Source organism: Theropithecus gelada, chromosome 8 (assembly GCF_003255815.1).
Source record: "Theropithecus gelada isolate Dixy chromosome 8, Tgel_1.0, whole genome shotgun sequence".
NCBI lineage: Eukaryota > Metazoa > Chordata > Mammalia > Primates > Cercopithecidae > Theropithecus > Theropithecus gelada.
In genome coordinates this window covers 475,834-493,629 of record NC_037676.1, presented here as the reverse complement: position 1 = coordinate 493,629, position 17,796 = coordinate 475,834, and the positions used below count along the sequence as shown (strand labels likewise).

The 17,796-nt window shown below is 40.5% G+C and overlaps 2 protein-coding genes across 2 annotated transcripts; both read left to right on the top strand.

Moving 5' to 3' along the window:
* Nucleotides 1-5,109: 5,109 nt before the first annotated feature.
* ZNF705D (zinc finger protein 705D) lies at nt 5,110-10,088 on the top strand. The gene is given in 5 exon segments (XM_025395112.1): nt 5,110-5,121; nt 6,816-6,942; nt 7,734-7,829; nt 8,361-8,440; nt 9,504-10,088. Coding segments are annotated over 5 exon segments (900 nt in total).
* Nucleotides 10,089-12,714: 2,626 nt separating this feature from the next.
* LOC112630243 lies at nt 12,715-13,539 on the top strand. The gene is made up of 2 exons (XM_025394401.1): nt 12,715-13,240; nt 13,505-13,539. Exons 1-2 carry the CDS (start codon nt 12,880-12,882, stop codon nt 13,519-13,521), a joined length of 378 nt encoding a protein of 125 aa, XP_025250186.1. The 5' UTR covers nt 12,715-12,879; the 3' UTR covers nt 13,522-13,539.
* The last annotated feature ends 4,257 nt before the right edge of the window (nt 13,540-17,796 follow it).

Below are 17,796 nucleotides of genomic sequence, written 5' to 3'. Positions count from 1 at the left end.
AAAAGAGACTAAGTTTCAGAGCAGGAGTGGAAGTTTATTTAAAAAGGCTTTAGAACAGAAAGCAAAGGAAAATTCTCTTGGAAGAGACCCAAGTGGATGCCTGAAGGTCCAAGAGAGAAAAGAGAAGGGCCTTTAACCTTGATCCTGGGATGGGCTTGCCTCTTTCCCATGATTCTTCCTTTAGGGAGAGTTTCCAGCGTGCACAGTGCTTTCCTTACCCTTTGGAATTGGCATGCACTGTGTGTTTAGGGAGTTATATGCATGTCCGTCTGAGGCTTTCTTTCCTTTTCCAGTGGAGTGTGTCCCCGGAAGATTATACTTTGCCATTTTTGTCTCTTCACATGCATGCCCAAGAAGTTGCTTCTTCCTGGGGTCTGCATTTACTTAACATTTTTGATGTTAACAGGTGTAGACCACCAGGAAATGGCCTCTCTCTGGTGCTGCCTAATTATCATTTTTAGAGAGGCAAAGTGATCATTAACAGGCCATCACCTGACATTTCTAGTGGGTAGGGGAAGAGCCCTCTCCTGCCCTGCTCCTGCTCTTCTACCTGTAACAAGACAAGCCTTGAATATCATTAGACATGTGTCCCATCAAGGCAGCATCTCATTATTAAATTTTACTGTGTGAATTGTTACTTCACATTCTCATATTCTGTGTTCACTATTTGTGCGCCTTTTCCATTTTTATTTTGACCATATCTCATTATTTTAACTGCCTTCTCCAAGATTCTAGATCTGCATTGACCAATAGAGTAACTACTAGTCACATGTGGCTATAAACTGTAAATTAATTATAATTAAATAACTAATGGGAAATAGTAGTAACAGCCAAATTTGTGGCCAAACTAGAAATTCTGTAACTACATATGTGTGGTACTTACTGCATTGGACAATGTAGATATAGAGCATTTCTTTCATCACAGAAAATCATGTTGGGCATGTTGGCTGCCACTTATTTTTATTTTATTTTTATTTTTTATTTCTTTGAGACAGAGTTTTGCTCTTGTTGCCCAGGCTGGAGTGCAATGGTGTGATCTCAGCTCACCGCAAGCTCCGCCTCCCAGGTTCAAATGATTCTCCTGCCTAAGCCTCACTAGTAGCTGGGATTACAGGCATGTGCCACCACGCCCGGCTATTTTTTTTTTTTCTATTTTTAGTAGAGATGGGGTTTCTCCATGTTGGTCAGGCTGGTCTCAAACTCCTGACCTCAGGTGATCCGCCTGCCTCTGCCTCCAAAAGTGCTGGGATTACAGGTATGAGCCACTGCCCCCGGCCTTATTTTAAAATTCTATTTGTGTGGTTTATAGTTAAATTATATTCTGCTTCTCTATATTCATTTCCTTTCACAGATTTTCTCAGGCAATTTTAAAATTTCATTCATTTACCTTCTTGAGGAAAGTACTTAGATCATTTTTTAAAAATTATGTACAGCAAATAATTTTTCCACAGATATTGTTTTAGCTTTATTGTGTTGGTACTTTTACATACTATATTCAGGTATTATTATTTTTCATAACTTACTTTAAAAATTGTGCCAAGTTTATTTAAAAGAGATTTCTCCCTTGATTTTCAGAGGTCAGATTGTGTCTTCCATTGCTGTTATTTTAGTTTAATTTTATTTCATTATATGTAAATATGTTGCATATTCCTTTTTTAAAAATGTGAGATTTTTTCTCTCTCTTGTTACACAAACTTTGTATGCAGTGTTCATTATGCACTTTAAAAATAAATATTTTGTTTCAGGGCATGGTGCTTTCACACATGCAACCTTAGAATAATTTTAAATTCCATTCCACTTTCACCATTCCTGAACTGCTTTGAATATATTGGATGTTGGAAGCCATGAGAGGTTTTGACTTGCAATCCAGTCAAGATAATAGGATTTTCCATTTATAGTGTAATCTGATATATATTTGTTTTGGTTTCATACTTTTAAAAAATCTATTTTCTTTTACTCTGTGGTGATCTTTGCTTTTCTATTTGTGCATTGCTAGAACGTCAGCTGCTGTTTCCCTAGCACCTGAGATGTTACTCAACACTGTATAGCGCTGGTGTTGAGAATTGAGAGAATCTACTAAATAATAGCACTTTTCCAGACCGCAGTTCTGAATTAAAAGGAAGGGAAAGGACAGGCAAAAGAATATAGACATCAGCTATTTTTACTGAAGATCTGTTGGAGAACATGGTTTTGGTGTCGAGGAACTTGAGACCTAATACTGCATTCCTAATACTTCACTAAGGTGTGCCCAAATAGCCCTGAAAGGGCTAGGAAGTCACAAGTCAGCCTCTTAATTGTTATGGGTGTCCTTAAAATATTAAGGTAATATTGAGGATGCAGAATGGCTCCTTCCTCATGACTTTTTAAGAGATCTGAGCCGGGCGCTGTGGCTCACGCCTGTAATCCCAGCACTTTGAGAGGCTGAGGTGGGTGGATCACCTGAGGTCAGGAGTTCCAGACCAGCCTGACCAAAATGGAGAAACCCTGTCTCGACTGAAAATACAAAATTAGCCAAGCGTGGTGGCGCATGCCTGTCATCCCAGCTACTTGGAAGGCTGAGGCAGGAGAATAGCTTGAACCTGGGAGGTAGAGGTTGCAGTGAGCTGAGATTTCACCATTGCACTCCAGCCTGGGCAACAAGAGCGAAACTCTGTCAAAAAACAAAAAAGAGAGAGAGAGAGAGATCTGGAGGGAGATACTAAGCTGTGCAGGCTCTCATCTTGAAGTCACCAAATACGTAAGTTGTTATTCCTGCTCTGGTGAGAAGTTTGTCAATACATTTTTTTCCATGAATTAATGAAAATTTTGGACCCATAACATAAGTTTTTAAAAATGTATCCTAAAGATTGCTTGTGTATGTGTGTGTTTTGAAATATATTTAATCTCTATATCTTGAAATAGTTTTTATAGATTCCACACAAGAGTCCTTTAGGAAATAAGTGTGCTTTAATTTTCTTATAATAGTTGTCCTTTTTTGTCCCTGGCACAGTCTGTATATGACCATTTAAATTACTTTTAGTTCATGTTTGGGTTATAATCACACACAAATATTCTCTAAAGTCCAAATCTTATTTTGATATTCGAGGAAGAGTTTACATGGTAATAATATTAAGGGTTAAAGCTGGTTTCACTGAAGCTTTGTAGGCATTCTCTAATACCTTATTTTTTTGAAGGAATATCTGTTCTGCTTGAATTATAGACTACATAATACATGTACTGTCAGGTACATTCATGGAAGGGACAGGCAGATGGAGTCATATGTTACTGGAGTCTTGATGAACAGATGTAGGAAGTAGTCCAAGGAATAAGAAAAAAGTTGATATTGAAAAGTGCTTGTTGAAGTCTGTAAATGTGCATTAAAATGTGGCAGTAAAAATAGACACAGTGAAGTTTGGGAACTGGGGTCTAAATCCAGGAGTCCCCAGAATCATAGAGAACCTTGGTTAGGGGAGTAATTTTGTAAAAAAGCAAGAAGAGGCAGTGACAAGGCAGAATATAATTAAAAGTATTGCTGTGTCATTTTCTAGTTTTGTAATTTTGTCATATTTTTCAAACTCGATCGTTTATTAAACTGGTAAATAAACTATAATCAGCAGGGTTATTATAAAGGTTAAATAAGGAAATTTATGTATATCTGTAAGCACAATGTCACAATTAATACAAAGTTACCCTTTTTATTTTTCCTGGACTTCATGTACAAATGGGTCAGTTAATTTTTTGTTTATGACACATAATTATCATTTGTACGTAAAATATATTTAATTATTTTTATATTTTTAGCAGGGAAATAATACGTGCATGTTTTCCCCTGTCTCAAACACATGCATTCATATAAACATATGCATCTATATACCTACATATGTATGAATATACACATGGACATAAGTATTTCTCAGCAAATATGTATCATGATAATCAGAGATATTGCAACTAACAAAGACTAACATAAACCATGATTGCAAGAATTTTAGATACCACCTTAGTAAAATATCAGATTGAGCTGCTAAATTTCTCTCAGCCCTAAGTCATTTTGTATTTTCTGAGCATCCTAGAGGATTGTGACTGTATACACAGGACAGAAACACCATGACGCAGGGTACTGCTGCGAATTTCTGATGCAGGGGATTTTAAGGGCTAGATCAGCAGGATGGGAGTGTTGACCCTCCAAGTGAAATAAATTCCTGAATTGATTATCCCCATCCTAAAACAGATTTTTTTTTTTTTTTTTTTTTTTTGATACAGAGTCTCGCTCTGTCGCCCTGGCTGGAGTGCAGTGTTAGGATCTCGGCTCACTGTGATTGCCTCCTGGGTTCAAGCGATTCTCCTGCTTCAGCCTCCTGAGTAGCTGGGATTACAGGCAAGCACCACCATGCCCAGCTAATTTGTGTATTTTTAGTAGAAATGGGGTTTCACCGTTTTGGCCAGGCTGGTCTCGAACTCCTGACCTCAGGTGATCCACCTGCCTTGGCCTCCCAAAGTGCTGGGATTACAGGTGAGAGCAACCGCACTTGACCCTAAAACAGATTCTTACTTGATTGATTTCCGAGTTCCAAGGGGAAATACAAAAGTCGAAATTGAGAGAAAGTAAAAGTGGAGTGAGGCTTCAGAAGGCTGTGATTGGTGTTGGAGAAACATTGCTAGGGCATAAAGCTGGGATAATAAAATCTGAGAAATCCCACAGTGTTTATCTGCAAGTGGAAATCATATTCCACATGTGGGTGGAGTCAGGGATCCCTGTGTTTTAAAATCAGTGAGGGAATTGAATATCTGGACTTGTGTCAATTAACATACAAAACTCAGTGCTTTTGATGTTCTCGTTCACAAGATATCTGTGTTCCTTCTTTGTCAGAAACCACAGTCATAGGCTTCCTAATTTTGACCATGGGAAAAGAGGAGAGGCCTCTATGTGTTTGTGTCTGTTGGTCAGGCTGTGGTGCAGGTGGTGTCACACTTCAGTGAAGGTCTGGCTTTTCATCACAGGTTGGTCTGAAAATTGTGTGCAAGGCTGGTGTCTCACGTGTTCTTTCTCCAACCTCAGCTTTTCTTAGTGCCTGAAGGGTCTGCAAGTGGAAATCCAGAAGAAGACAGAGAGAAACTGAGTTCTTGACAATGCATTCACTAGTGAGTAGGGGATGCCTCTTTCTACTGAAATTACACCCATATTGCTGGCAAATGGGCAGTTTTCTCCAGTTTGCATGGGTGTTTCATTTTTATTCTTTTTTTTGTTTGTTTTTATGATGCAAAATCCACCCAGCCTGGGTGTTCCAAATGCAATCAGGAGACTTTCAGGTATCTGGCCTTCAATTAAGTTTTCTCAGGACTCTGGGTTGGGTATCGTGTGTCAAAGATTCCTAAATTATCAATATAATTTCTAATATTACACTACTTTATTCCAGCCCCATTCAGACAATTTACAAAAAAAGACATAAGAGGTCTCATTTATGTATTTCTTTTTCTTCTATCTATCCTATAACCTCATAGGGAAATAATTGACCCATTAACTGTACCGTTGGCTGAAATAGACTTAGGATTGTGATGAATGCAGGCAATAGAGATGTGTGAAGAGCAGAAGATCACAGCCCAATAATGAGGCTGATGTTCTAGCAGCTGAGTTCAATAAATCCCATGTGATAGGCCTTGGGCAAGAGCTGCACAGTGTTGAGGAAAAAGAAGAGTTTGATAAAATATATTTGTGCTTTTAAAAACTTTGCAAAAGGACAACTAAAGAAGTCATTATTATGCTTATCCCCATTCGTTTTACCTTTTGATAATTAACCTTTTTGCCTTCTGGTAACTGAAAGTAACATATAAAAAATACCATTACTTAATTATGGTTGCACACTCAGGAGAAGGAACATAGTAGATAGAGTACAATTTAGGGTTCTGTGGAAATGCTTCATAAGGGCTGGTTAGAAAAAAGCAAAACAGTAAAGAGGCCTTTTTATCCTTGAACAAGCCAAGTGACAAGGTAAAGTTAAAAGAGAGACAGTGATAACTGATGTTTGGATTGCCCAGAGACAGTTGAGAACAGGAGGCTTCATATCACAGGAATCATCAGACTAAGACTTCCTCAGTATAGCAGCCTCAGCGGTCTTGTCTTGTGCTGCTGGACTGTCTTTAAGCCTTGTCATGAACACCTGAATTACATAACATTAGAGTGACTATATGTATGAATTGAATCCTATATTCTGCGTAAAACTTGTCCAGTTCTGAAGAATGCCGGAGTCTGGTTCATTACTTTCTAACTTTTTAATGAATAAGGGACCAATGACCTGTATTTAATAAATATTTGCTAGATAGGAAACATGTTTTCTGTTACTTCTTTAGATTATTCAAAGCACATAATAGGTCTTTTAACCATTTGATTGGTGAGAAACCTGTGGTTCATCTAGAGAAATAATTTATTTAATCACAGTCATGTTTAAAAGTAGTAAATCATGGTTATTTGCCTTGTGACAAATCTGTAATTTACTTGAAATTCATGGTAAATTTGTTTTATTTATGAAGGTTCAAGCGAAAATTTTATAATCAGTTATGTACAGGTGATTAACACATTACTGAAAAATATCTGGGCTATATTATGCCACACCTCATGTGATATTTCTTTATAGTAAAGTTTAATGGATTAAGAGTGGGTACGTCTCTGTGAGTGAATCTGAAAGGCAGATACCAGCTTAGTATTGAGAATGAACTGGCTGGAACCTAAAACACTGGGAGTTCTGCATACCCAGCTCCTACCTATGTCATCTCAGCCTTCCTCCTCTGGACGTTGAAAGGGATTCTCTGTCTAAACTAAAATGTCTGTGATGTTTTAGAAGAAAGTGACTTTTGAAGATGTAGCTATTGACTTCACCCAGGAAGAGTGGGCCATGATGGACACATCCAAGAGAAAGCTGTACAGAGATGTAATGCTGGAAAACGTCAGTCACCTGGCGTCCCTCGGTGAGTCCCTCAACATTCACATACGTATGTAGACACACATTGACTCACTCATTCAATAAGTGTTGGAACAGCTTCCCCATATCTCACTCTAATCTCTTCTCTGATTCTCTCACAGATCTTACCTGAAAAAAGTTTGAGCTCTCTAAATCTGTCTGAAAGAAATATCTTCATTTTATTTTATTTTATTTAGTTTTATTTAATTTGTCACTCAATTAGAATGTAATCTTGACAAGGATTTCATGGTTTCTTTGGTACTCAGTGTCTAATACTCAGAACAGACCTGGGAACTTAATGAATATTTTCAATGTATTAAATTAAATATTTTCTAAATAACTCCTCTGCTTTAGTTGCTATGCTTAGGCTGAGACCAATTAGTGAAAACAATAGCAATATCTTTTCTGTGTAGAACACCAATTATTTTTGTAAATCGGATGTTTTTTTTTTTTGTTCTGCATGAGAATAATAATAAACATACTGTGCAGACGTTTAATTAATCTCTTTCTGAAAAGACTGTGTATTATGCATTGTGTCTTGGAACTTAGGCATGGACTCAGCATTCATAGGTCCTGACTGTTTTGAATTTCCTTTTCCTGATGGACCTTTAGTTTGGATTTATTTTCTAGTCTCATGTTGGGTCAAAAAAATCCTGGGGAGTTTTCTGTGTTCTAGGTCTCGTGGCCTGAGCTGACCCTCACTGTTTTTATTCTTCCTTGATAGCCTGCCTTACAGTTGGTGATAATGCACATTTATTGACAGTGAACTCAAAACACATGTACTGTTTCCACTAACAGGGTACGAGATAAGCAAATCCTATATAACTTTGCAGCTCGAGCAAGGAAAAGAGCTCTGGCGGGAAGGAAGAGAATTTCTCCAAGGCCAGAATCTGGGTAAGCAACAGGGTCCTGTGCTCTAATAGGAGGAGGTGCTTTGTCAATGAATAATATCAGTCAAATATTAATTAGCGGTTTTATGAAATGAGTGGTAATTTCTAAAATGTAGGTTAAGCTACTGGAGCAGAATTCCTTAGATGTTATTATCATTTTGTTCATATGTCAGATGCTACTCTTATGTCCTCTTGCCTTTTCTTTTACTTTTGGGAAAAGGATAATTCATGTACTTGTTGGGGTTAAACTGTCACATGCTGACTCTTTTCCCGATACCCCTGTGAAGACTATCCCTCTATTTACCTGCCTGATATCTCATGTCCATTTTAACTCTTTTCACATTTTAATTTTAAAACTCTTTTCTAATTGCTGACGCTGTACAATCTGTTTCTTCTATTGAAGTATTTTCTTCATTTGACACATTTGCCACATCTAAGTGTCAATTTTTGAGAAAAAGTAAACGGGCCTTGGGGTTTTTCAATTAATTTTATTACCATAATACCAAGGTAACAATTTATTTTTCAATTATTTCAGACAAAGAAAGTGCCCTTAAGAAAAAACACACGATATCCATGCATCCTATCAGAAAAGACGCATCCACCAGTATGACAATGGTAAGTTTTATAGCTGTGTACACCAGTCATCTAAGTTAAAGACCTGGTAATGGGTTAAGTTAGTAATGACGCACAGTCACCTGAGTGTAATTAGGCTGGCATTAAGTGCTTTCTAAGCAAAAAAAAAAAAAAAAATGTGATACTTTGAATTTAGTGAATAAAATGACCTGTGTTCTAAACCATAACATGAGATCTTTAAAATAGAACAAGTGCATATACATTGCTCATGCTCAGACTTTGAAAGATATTGATATCATCACAATTAATGGAATAACTCTGCAGTTGGGATCTTACAAAAGAGAAAATATCTGTGTCTGCAGGAGATAATGTGTACGCAAGTGTCAATCAAGAAAAATGATGAGACAAGTCTCAATCATTTTAGGAGATTTATTTGCCAGAGTTAAGGACATGCACCTGGGGGACAGGTGTATATCTTTCTCCAAAGATGATTTTCTCTAAATTTAAAGGGGGAAAGGGTGGGATATTGAGAAGTACACAATTTTCATGTAAAAGGTGGGTAGAAAAAAATAGTCATTCATGCATTTTTCTGGCTCAGTGAATCTGGATTTTTTTACATAAGATGACATAAACAAATGAGGCAGAGGAATAATGCTGGAAAGCTGCATTTTATATAAGACAATATAGGCAAAACGGGGCAGGGAAACAATCGGATATGCATTTGTGTCTGGTGAACTGGGGATGACTGCACCTGTAAAGACAAGCTATCAGTTTGCATTGCCATGATGTAATTTTAACAGCTCATCAGGAATTTCTTTGTGGGCAAAATATGGGGGAGGCATGTAGCTTTTCATCTTGTAGCCATATTATTTAGGAACCAGAAGGGGGAGGCAGGTTTGTGTGACCCTGTTCCCAGCTTGATTTTCCCCTTTGGTTAAATGAGTTTGGGGTGCCAAAATCTAATTTCCTTTCACACAAGTAACATTGGAAAGATTTCAACTGAGCTCTACCACTGAATGGTTGGTCTAGGATTCAAAGGTGGTGAAATGAAAGTATAGATGTATGTCGGTAAATCATTAAGAGCTTTTAATCTTTGTCTCTAAAGGAGAACTCTCTCATTCTGGAGGATCCCTTTGAATGTAATGATTTGGGAGAAGACTGCACTCACAGTTCCACAATGACTCAGTGTTTGTTAACTCAGAGTGGAAAGAAACCCTACGTCAGCAAACAGTGTGGAAAATCCCTTAGTAATCAGTTGTCCCCTAAACCACATAAACAAATTCATACTAAAGGTAAATCATATCAATGTAATATATGTGAAAAGGCCTATACTAATTGCTTTCACCTTAGACGGCACAAGATGACTCACACTGGAGAGAGGCCATATGCATGTCATCTATGTGGAAAATCCTTCACTCAGTGTTCTCACCTTAGAAGACATGAGAAAACTCACACGGGAGAGAGACCGTATAAGTGTCATCAGTGTGGGAAAGGCTTTATTCAATCCTTTAACCTTCGAAGACATAAGAGAACTCACCTTGGATAAAAGCGTTATGAATGTGATAAAAGTGGGAAAGTCTTTAGTCAAAGCTCTGGCTTTAGAGGACACACAAGAATTCACACTGAAGAGAAACCACATGCTTGTTTTCTATGTGGGAAAGCCTTCAGTGTATCTTCTGACCTTAGATGATATGAGAGAACATGCACTGGAGAAAAGCCATATGAATGCCATTTATGTGGGAAAGCCTTCAGTTAATGTACTAATCTTAAATAACATCAGAAAATTCACCCTGGAGAGAAAATTATAAATGTCTTCAGAACATATTCTGACTTTAGATGACATGGTGTTAGGAATGACGAATGTGAGGAATATGGAAGAGACTTCAGCTATAGTTGTAACATCTAAACATGCCAAAGGACTCACATTTTGAAGAATTAGTGTAATCAACATGGACGTTACTTCAGTTACCTTTATTCTTCAGTCCACATCAATAAATTCATATGGAAGAGAAATTGTACGACATGTGTGTACCAAAGACTTGTTAGTGATCTGATCATAAATGACACGGGAGAGCTGAAACTGTCAACATAATAAACTAAAAGTCTTCAGCAACAGTTTTAATAACTTAAAACGTGTGGGACTTTCAGGTAGAGAATCTCTAGTTCTGCGTTCAGTGTGAAAATGTTTTTATGTGCAATTTGTTGTCAAATAACGTAAGAAAACTTTACTTGGATGAACCCTTTATTTGTATTTTCTGTGAATAAACATTGAGCCAAGCACTAGGCTTGATGTTCACAAGAAAACACAGTGATAAAATGCTGCTAAAACGGAAAATAAGAGAGGAAATCCTTTAAAAGCTAAATAAGAAGGGAAAGTCTTTCCAAGGGCAATGAATTCTCTTGGAATACCAAACACTTCTTACTGGAGAAGCTATGCCTTGAAAAATCATGAGAAATCCTTTCTTCACAGAGTAACGCTTGTGGCACCTGTGAGATTTCACACTGGACAAAACACGGTTAGCATCTTGAAAGGAGAAGATTCTTTAGTGGTAATTCATTTCTTAGTTGACATTAAGTTTCTCACATTGAGGAGCTATCAAACTTGAAAATCACTGTGGAGAAACGTGATAGATTTCTCATCAGAAAAGTGAGTCAAGAAGGTGGACCTCTAGAAAAAACTCTTAACACATAGTTTAGCAAAATAATTCAGAAATTTGAGAAAATGTCTATTCATAAAAATGCAGCACGTAAATGTATAATAGCAAAGTGACCTGAGCATAAATTGAATGCAGAATTATATAAGAAATCTCGTTAAACATTTCCAAAAGATCAATACTTACAAATATTGAAAGAATACAATCGGTTGTTGAAAAAACTTAGTGTGTTGGCGAAGTCCTTCTTTCATTTATGCAGCCCTAACAAATCGATTTGCATCTGCACTCCTTGGCTTATGGGTCGAGATTCTACCCCAACTTCTGAGTCTCCCCAGTCTTCAACAGCTCTTTCCTCACAGCTCACCTCCCTTTACTTCAATGTCCACTAAAACCACTTGTTTCCATCCAACCCTGGAACTGACACATCAGGGATCTTCAGCCCCACTTGCCAGATTTCTCAGTGTGTCATTGCATAGATTTAGCAAGCAAATGGAGGCGGTATCGAAGACACCTAGTATATGCATTTGGGTGTCCCCAGCCCTTGCCTCTGTCTCTGAGTAGTTACCTGAGATCAGAGAATAAGGCAGCCCTGCTCTTCTGTCCCTCAGAAATCTCTTGAAATTTTGTCCCTGAAGCCTCTCTAAGTGGAGGTAGCAGTTCATCTCATGACACCCCAGAGTTTATTCAGGTAAGTCCTGAGTTATTACACAGAGACAGACACAGCTGTGCTCCTTTTACTTCTGTCCAGAAGATAAAATACCAGCATGATAAAACAGCCGAACCTGTCAGCCGCCATGCAAGCCTTTCCTATATTTGATTCAAGGTACTTTTCCAGAAGCAAAATGAAAGTTCTCACAGAGGGGGCCTCCTCTGCCTTGTCCTCAGAATTGGAAAATGTGTTGTCCATCAAGGAGCCTCAGTACTGAACCTAAAACTCAAGAGAAAATATTTCCTGAATAACAAGTGGGATGATGACTTGAAATTTTGCAAAACAGACACAATCTTAATACGATAGGCCTTACTAAGGCTAAATGGCCTTATCCATGGTTGAAATTGACACATCATTATATTAAAAAATCTCCACAAGTGATTGATTTTACTCTGCAGCCAGGGTTTACATCAAGTGTGAGGATAACGAGCAAGAAATTCGAGCCCTTGGCAAACTGGTTGGAGAGGAAAGGATTGTGTCCAGGCAGAGCTCATAACATTACTTATTGTTTAATCTATTTAAATAATATGTAATTTACCCTCAAACTGTGGCTGACATTATATGTAGTCCTGAGCCACATTAAGATGTACTATCTGTGCTGTGAAATTCTACGGGATTTGACAAACGCATGGTGGCAGATCTCCAGCATTAAAGCATAACACAGAATGCTTCTCTTATTCAAGCTCTTCTTCCCTTCACATAGAGGGAATCAATCGACTTTTGTATACTAACTTTCGAATTTGTTTCTTTATTCCCATCTTCTTTAATTAAAGCACAAGATATCGTACTCAATTTCCATTTGATCTTCCAAAAGAAAGGTACTGAATAATCCATACCTGAATTTCAGTAATTCAGACTGAGGTCCACCGCTAAGCAGTAAAGGCCAAACGTCGTGTGCTGCCACCTCATGGCCGGCAGAGGGCAATGAAACCCATCGTTCCGGCCACGCAGGGCGCATGCGCGGTCTGCTTCCCGCGGCGAGCCGGGTCTCCACGGAGCACCTGAGTTTTCTTTACCCAGGGTGAGGGAGGCGCCGCCGCCCTGGCTTTGGGGCTGGGGCCTCCGGGGAGGTTCCGGGAGGGGGCCTTGAAGAGGCCGCTCTTTTTGCAAGGCCCAAGATGGCGGGCCCTGCGCAGGCCGCGCTGTTCCGCGCCCTCAGGGCGTCAGTATCCCGTTGGGGCCGGATGCCCCCGCTGGGCCCGGAGCATCCTTGGCGCTGCCCTCGCAGAGCCGCGCTGAGGCTGAGGTGGCGCGGGGGGCCCGGGCTCCGCGAGGAGCGGCGGCAGCGAGGGCTGGAGGACCCGGGCTCCGGGGCTCCGGGGCGTCTGGCCTGCCTGGGACTGAGCCCATCCAGGGACTGGGACTCCCGGGTTCTGGTGCGGGTGGATCCCGTGCAGACTCAGGACCAAGTCCCTCTCCTTCCACCAAGGAGCCCCCAGAGGCCGGCGGGAGCTCCAGGTTCACCTCCTCCTCCTTCAGGTGTTTACTTTTCCTTTATTTCTGTAAGGCCAGAAATTGGCGCCATCCTTCACATCGGTGAATCGGGACCCTAACACCCATTACCTCAGGTTTATTGTTACTGCCATTAACAGTGTTGGTGGCATTATCACTAAGATGATCATTGTTGTTATTGTCATTCATGATTATTAGCAGGTGTGTTCATCATTTTGTCTCACTATGCTTTTTTTTTTTTTGTGATTGGTTTTGTGTGACGTTGAATTGAACTTCTTTAATCTTCACTAGTGTTGTCAGATTCCTGAAGAGCATTCCGGAGGACAACTTCTGCCTTTAGTGCAGCCACAGAATTTCGTGGGCACAGGAGAGCACCTAGAATATTCCCCTTTCATTGCACAGCAGCTTTGGGAAATGGTGGCTGCCTGGCTCTGAGATGAGGTGGAAAAGACTGGATCCTGGGGCAAGTGATAGCACCTCCACTGGTGTTTTTATGAAGCCAAGTGCACTGTCTCCCACGTAGACTTAGAATAAAATCTGATGGCTCTAAAAGGCCATGTTTGCCCTTCCTGGACTTCCTGGAAGCCTTTAAACCTTGTGTGGTTCCTCGAGTGGCTAAGTTGCCATATCTGTGCCTCATATGGCAGCACCAGTCTTTTCTGGGCCAACAAGGGCACTTAGAATGTTTCCAGAAGCTCAGGCATGCTGTCTCTGTTCCACACTTCTGTTCAATGGCATTTCACTGGGTCCCTGGCTGACATAGAACATCCTGCAGAGGGATGGGCTTGGGTGACTTCCTGGCCAGCCTTTCCAGGCAGTTATCTTTGAAAAACTTGAAGAGACTCACAGAGGCCATTCACTGGTATTTCATGACTGCAAGTGGGGTTTCTGGTTCCTTGAGTTTACTTAGAATATTTGAATGGCTCTGAATGGCCAAGAAACCCTCCCTGGTCTTGGAAGCTGCCAAAAGCTATTACTGGGCCTTGGAAGAGTCTTTAAAATTTTTCCAGGTACAGCTGAGAATAGGAAGCTTTTCCAGGTCTAGCCCAACCAGCTCAGGTCGAGTCGTGAAAAACTGGTGGGTATTGGGGGAGCTCATCTTATGAAAGAGCAATTGGTGGCAAAGCTGGGTCTCCAGGACAGCTGTGTGTGTATATGTCTGCAGAGCATGCCTTGTAGTCATCTTTAGTAACTGAACACCATTTGTGAATGGATAAACTATATTCCTTGCTGTACAATAATGAAAAATCCATATTAACAATGGTAGTAATAAAAATATTGATGAATATTAACAGGAATGATGATCATCATGATACTAGTACTAGTGGTTATAATACTGATAATAATACTAATCCTATGGACTTGGGACATACGAGTTTTCCCTAAGTGGATAATGGGCATAAATATTTGGCAGTGTAGGGTTATTTCAAGTCCCAGAAAGCAAGGATGAACATCTAGAACGAGAAGAAAAACAATCTGGACGTTGGCATGTGCACACCTGGAGACTCCTGTGTTAACTTCTGGTGTTTCAGCCTAAGAGGAAATGTTAATATAACCCTTGTCCTGCAACACCATGCTGACCAACACCTACCAGCTTTCAGGAGATAAGATAGCAGACTGATGGGGCAGGGATCCAGAGAAGGCACGGGTCCAGACCTGTACATGTTGCCCAGTGGCAGAGTTCATGACAAGCAGTAAACCCCAGGACAATGTCATTCCCAGCCACCTGGCTGTCATCCGCTCTTTCATGGCCCCTCTCTACTGGTACCTCTAGGCACTGGCATGTCTTCCAGAGGCTGTAGGAGGGCATCATACTCAGTACTCTCCCACCTACAGGAGGCGAGAAAGATGGAAAGAGCTAAATACCATGGCTTCTGGATTTTTTTTGGTGGGCATGGCATATTTTGCATTTGCTTTAATAATGGTGGAACCCAGTCAGTGGTTTGCAATACAGCTCTGGATGACTCTGGACACCTGTAGAGATTTTGACAATTTCCAGAAGGTCACAAGTTCTTGGAGGACTTTTTCTTGAGTTCTTTGACTGAAAAGGTGGTTCAAAGAACTACTGTACTGACTTAGAAAATGTTGCAGAGGCTAGGCGCAGTGGCTCATGCCTGTAATACCAGCACTTTGGGAGGCCGAGGCCGGCAGATCTCTAGGTCAGGAGTTTGAGACCAGCCTGAAACCCCGTCTCTACTAAAAATACAAAAATTAGGCGGGCGTGGTGGCATGCACCTGTAACCCAGCTACTTAGGAGGCTGAGGCAGGAGAATCACTTGAACCTGGGAGTCAGAGGTTGCAGTGAGCCAAGATTGTGCTACTGGACTCCAGCCTGGGCTACAGTGCGAGATTCTATCGCAAAAAAAAAAAAAAAAAAAAAAGAAAAAAAGAAAATGTTGCAGAGACTCTGATGAACAGGTAGTCCCTCTCCTGCCACTCCAGGTAAACATTTCTTGGCCACAAACCTGATTTAGCAGTATCCCTTCATCTTAGGTGGGTAACAGAAAGCCATTCATGACCTATCCAAGCATGGAGGGGGAATTTGACTTAGAAAACTTTTAGGTGGACTAGTTGGTGAAAGAAAGTGCATTCTAGGGCTCACAGGCCTACACATAGAGTTGCTAGCGCATAAAGCTTATGTATGAATTCTTTCTGAGCCCATGGCAAGATCAGGGTGCACTTCATCCGTCTCCTATGCTGACATGAATAGGTACTTGCCCGAAAAATAAAAGAATAACTCAGGAAGCCCATTCTTCTACAGGACACCAGGTGGTACAGTAGGAGTCTTGGGGTTACTGTGGTATGTATGTTTTAAGATTGTCTTTTAATCATCTTCAGCAAATTCAACAGTCTTCAGAACATAAAAAAAATTACTCAACATTGCATAATAACTACCAGAAATATATCCGTGATAAAGAACTGTACCCACATAATAATAACATTAATAACAATCACAATGGTGATGATATAAATGTCATTTTAATGAAGAGAATAATAAAAAAGCAGATATTTAAGAACATATTCCTGTAAGCCTGTGAGATTGTTCCCATGTGAGCCCTCATGTTATTGATTACAGGGAGAGGCTTGGGGCTGCATCTTGAAATATCTTCTGTGATGGCAAAGAAGAGTGGCAGTAGGGAGAATAATTCTGAGCCACATGAGGGCTTGGGCAAAAGTGGAGATGCCTGCGCCACGTGGAAATACATTACAAATGGACTATGGAAAAGGGTCTGGCCAGAGTCCTGCCTGACACAGGTCATACAAAAGCTTTCAGTAGTTCACCCCAAGAAATGGCTGGTCCAGGCTGTAGATGAGAAACACTGGGCAGACAGATCCACACCCGCTTCCTGAGTCTCAGAAGTCTGGTGTGCATCGAACATTAAGTCCCCAAGCCTACTGAGACTTCACCTCCTGGCTGGTCTTCTACCATCTGATTCTTGAGCCCCATCACGTCAGTGCCATCTCCATACTGGAATTGCTGACAATGTCTGATGGAGGGTTTCACCCTGGGTACTCAGTACCAGCAATGGATGAAATACCAGAAGGGAGGCTCCAGGGCTTCCATAGAAGACACATTCTAAAGTTGCTTGGGTGATCAAATGGTCATCTCATAGATTTTCAGCAGAACTGCAGCATTTTGTGAATACCTGAGTGAATGCAGAAAGTATCCATTCTAGGAAGCTCCCTGTGTAAATCAAATACAAGGAATATCTACTTCTGGGCTCAAAATCTAACTTAGAAAATAAAAAAAGTGAGATGCTGGCAGAAGGCAAATAACTCCACTTCAGTTCCTGAGAGAAAAATGGTTCTGTAACCTATGAGTTTATTTAGAAAAATTTGGAGCCTCAGGAAGACCAAGTATATCATTCCTGATGTTTCCAGGGCAGATTGGACTGCTTAGGCCTCTGGGAATATTCTAAGTCCTCTCAGGTTTCCATGGGAGACTGTAACTCTACTCCTAGAGCTCACACCACCCCCAAGCAAGCTCATTGTTTTCTAAATATCCCAAGGAAGTCCATCCAGGGTATGCCTGTATTGGTGAGTTTCACCTTGGACTGGCAGGAGAACACTGAGAATGATACATCCTGACTTCACTTGATAAAGATAGGGGAGCCAAGAAGTCCAGATCTGGAGAGCACCTGAAACACCAGATGGCAGAAGGACAGTAAGGAGGTGAAGTCAGCTATAGAGTTGGAGCTTCATGTTTACTGCATGTAGGATTCTGAGTTCCAGGACTGATGGGCTGGTGGGGATCAGATACATGTCTTCTTTGCAGGGAGCCAGGCCAAACCAGCCATCTGGTTGCACTACTGAAAGCTTTTGTGTGCCCGGTGGTAGGCAAGACACAAGCGAAACTCTCTTCACCTCTGGCTGGTAGTCCTTGACTAAAGAGGTTTGCACACAAGTGGTCCTATTAGCCCATGCTCTCCTGTGGCTTGCTTTCCTTTCACCTCCTGTTTCTCATGTTTGCCATCATGGAACACATTTCATAGTGAAATTCTTTGACTCTGACTCCAAATTACACAAGGAGGACCCAATTTGTGAACTTTTCGTATATTTAGGAGAATCTCCACATTGATTTT

Bases quoted from the DNA above. Each gene is read 5' to 3' on its own strand.
- LOC112630243 (XM_025394401.1), top strand. From the start codon at position 12,880: ATGGCGGGCCCTGCGCAGGCCGCGCTGTTCCGCGCCCTCAGGGCGTCA.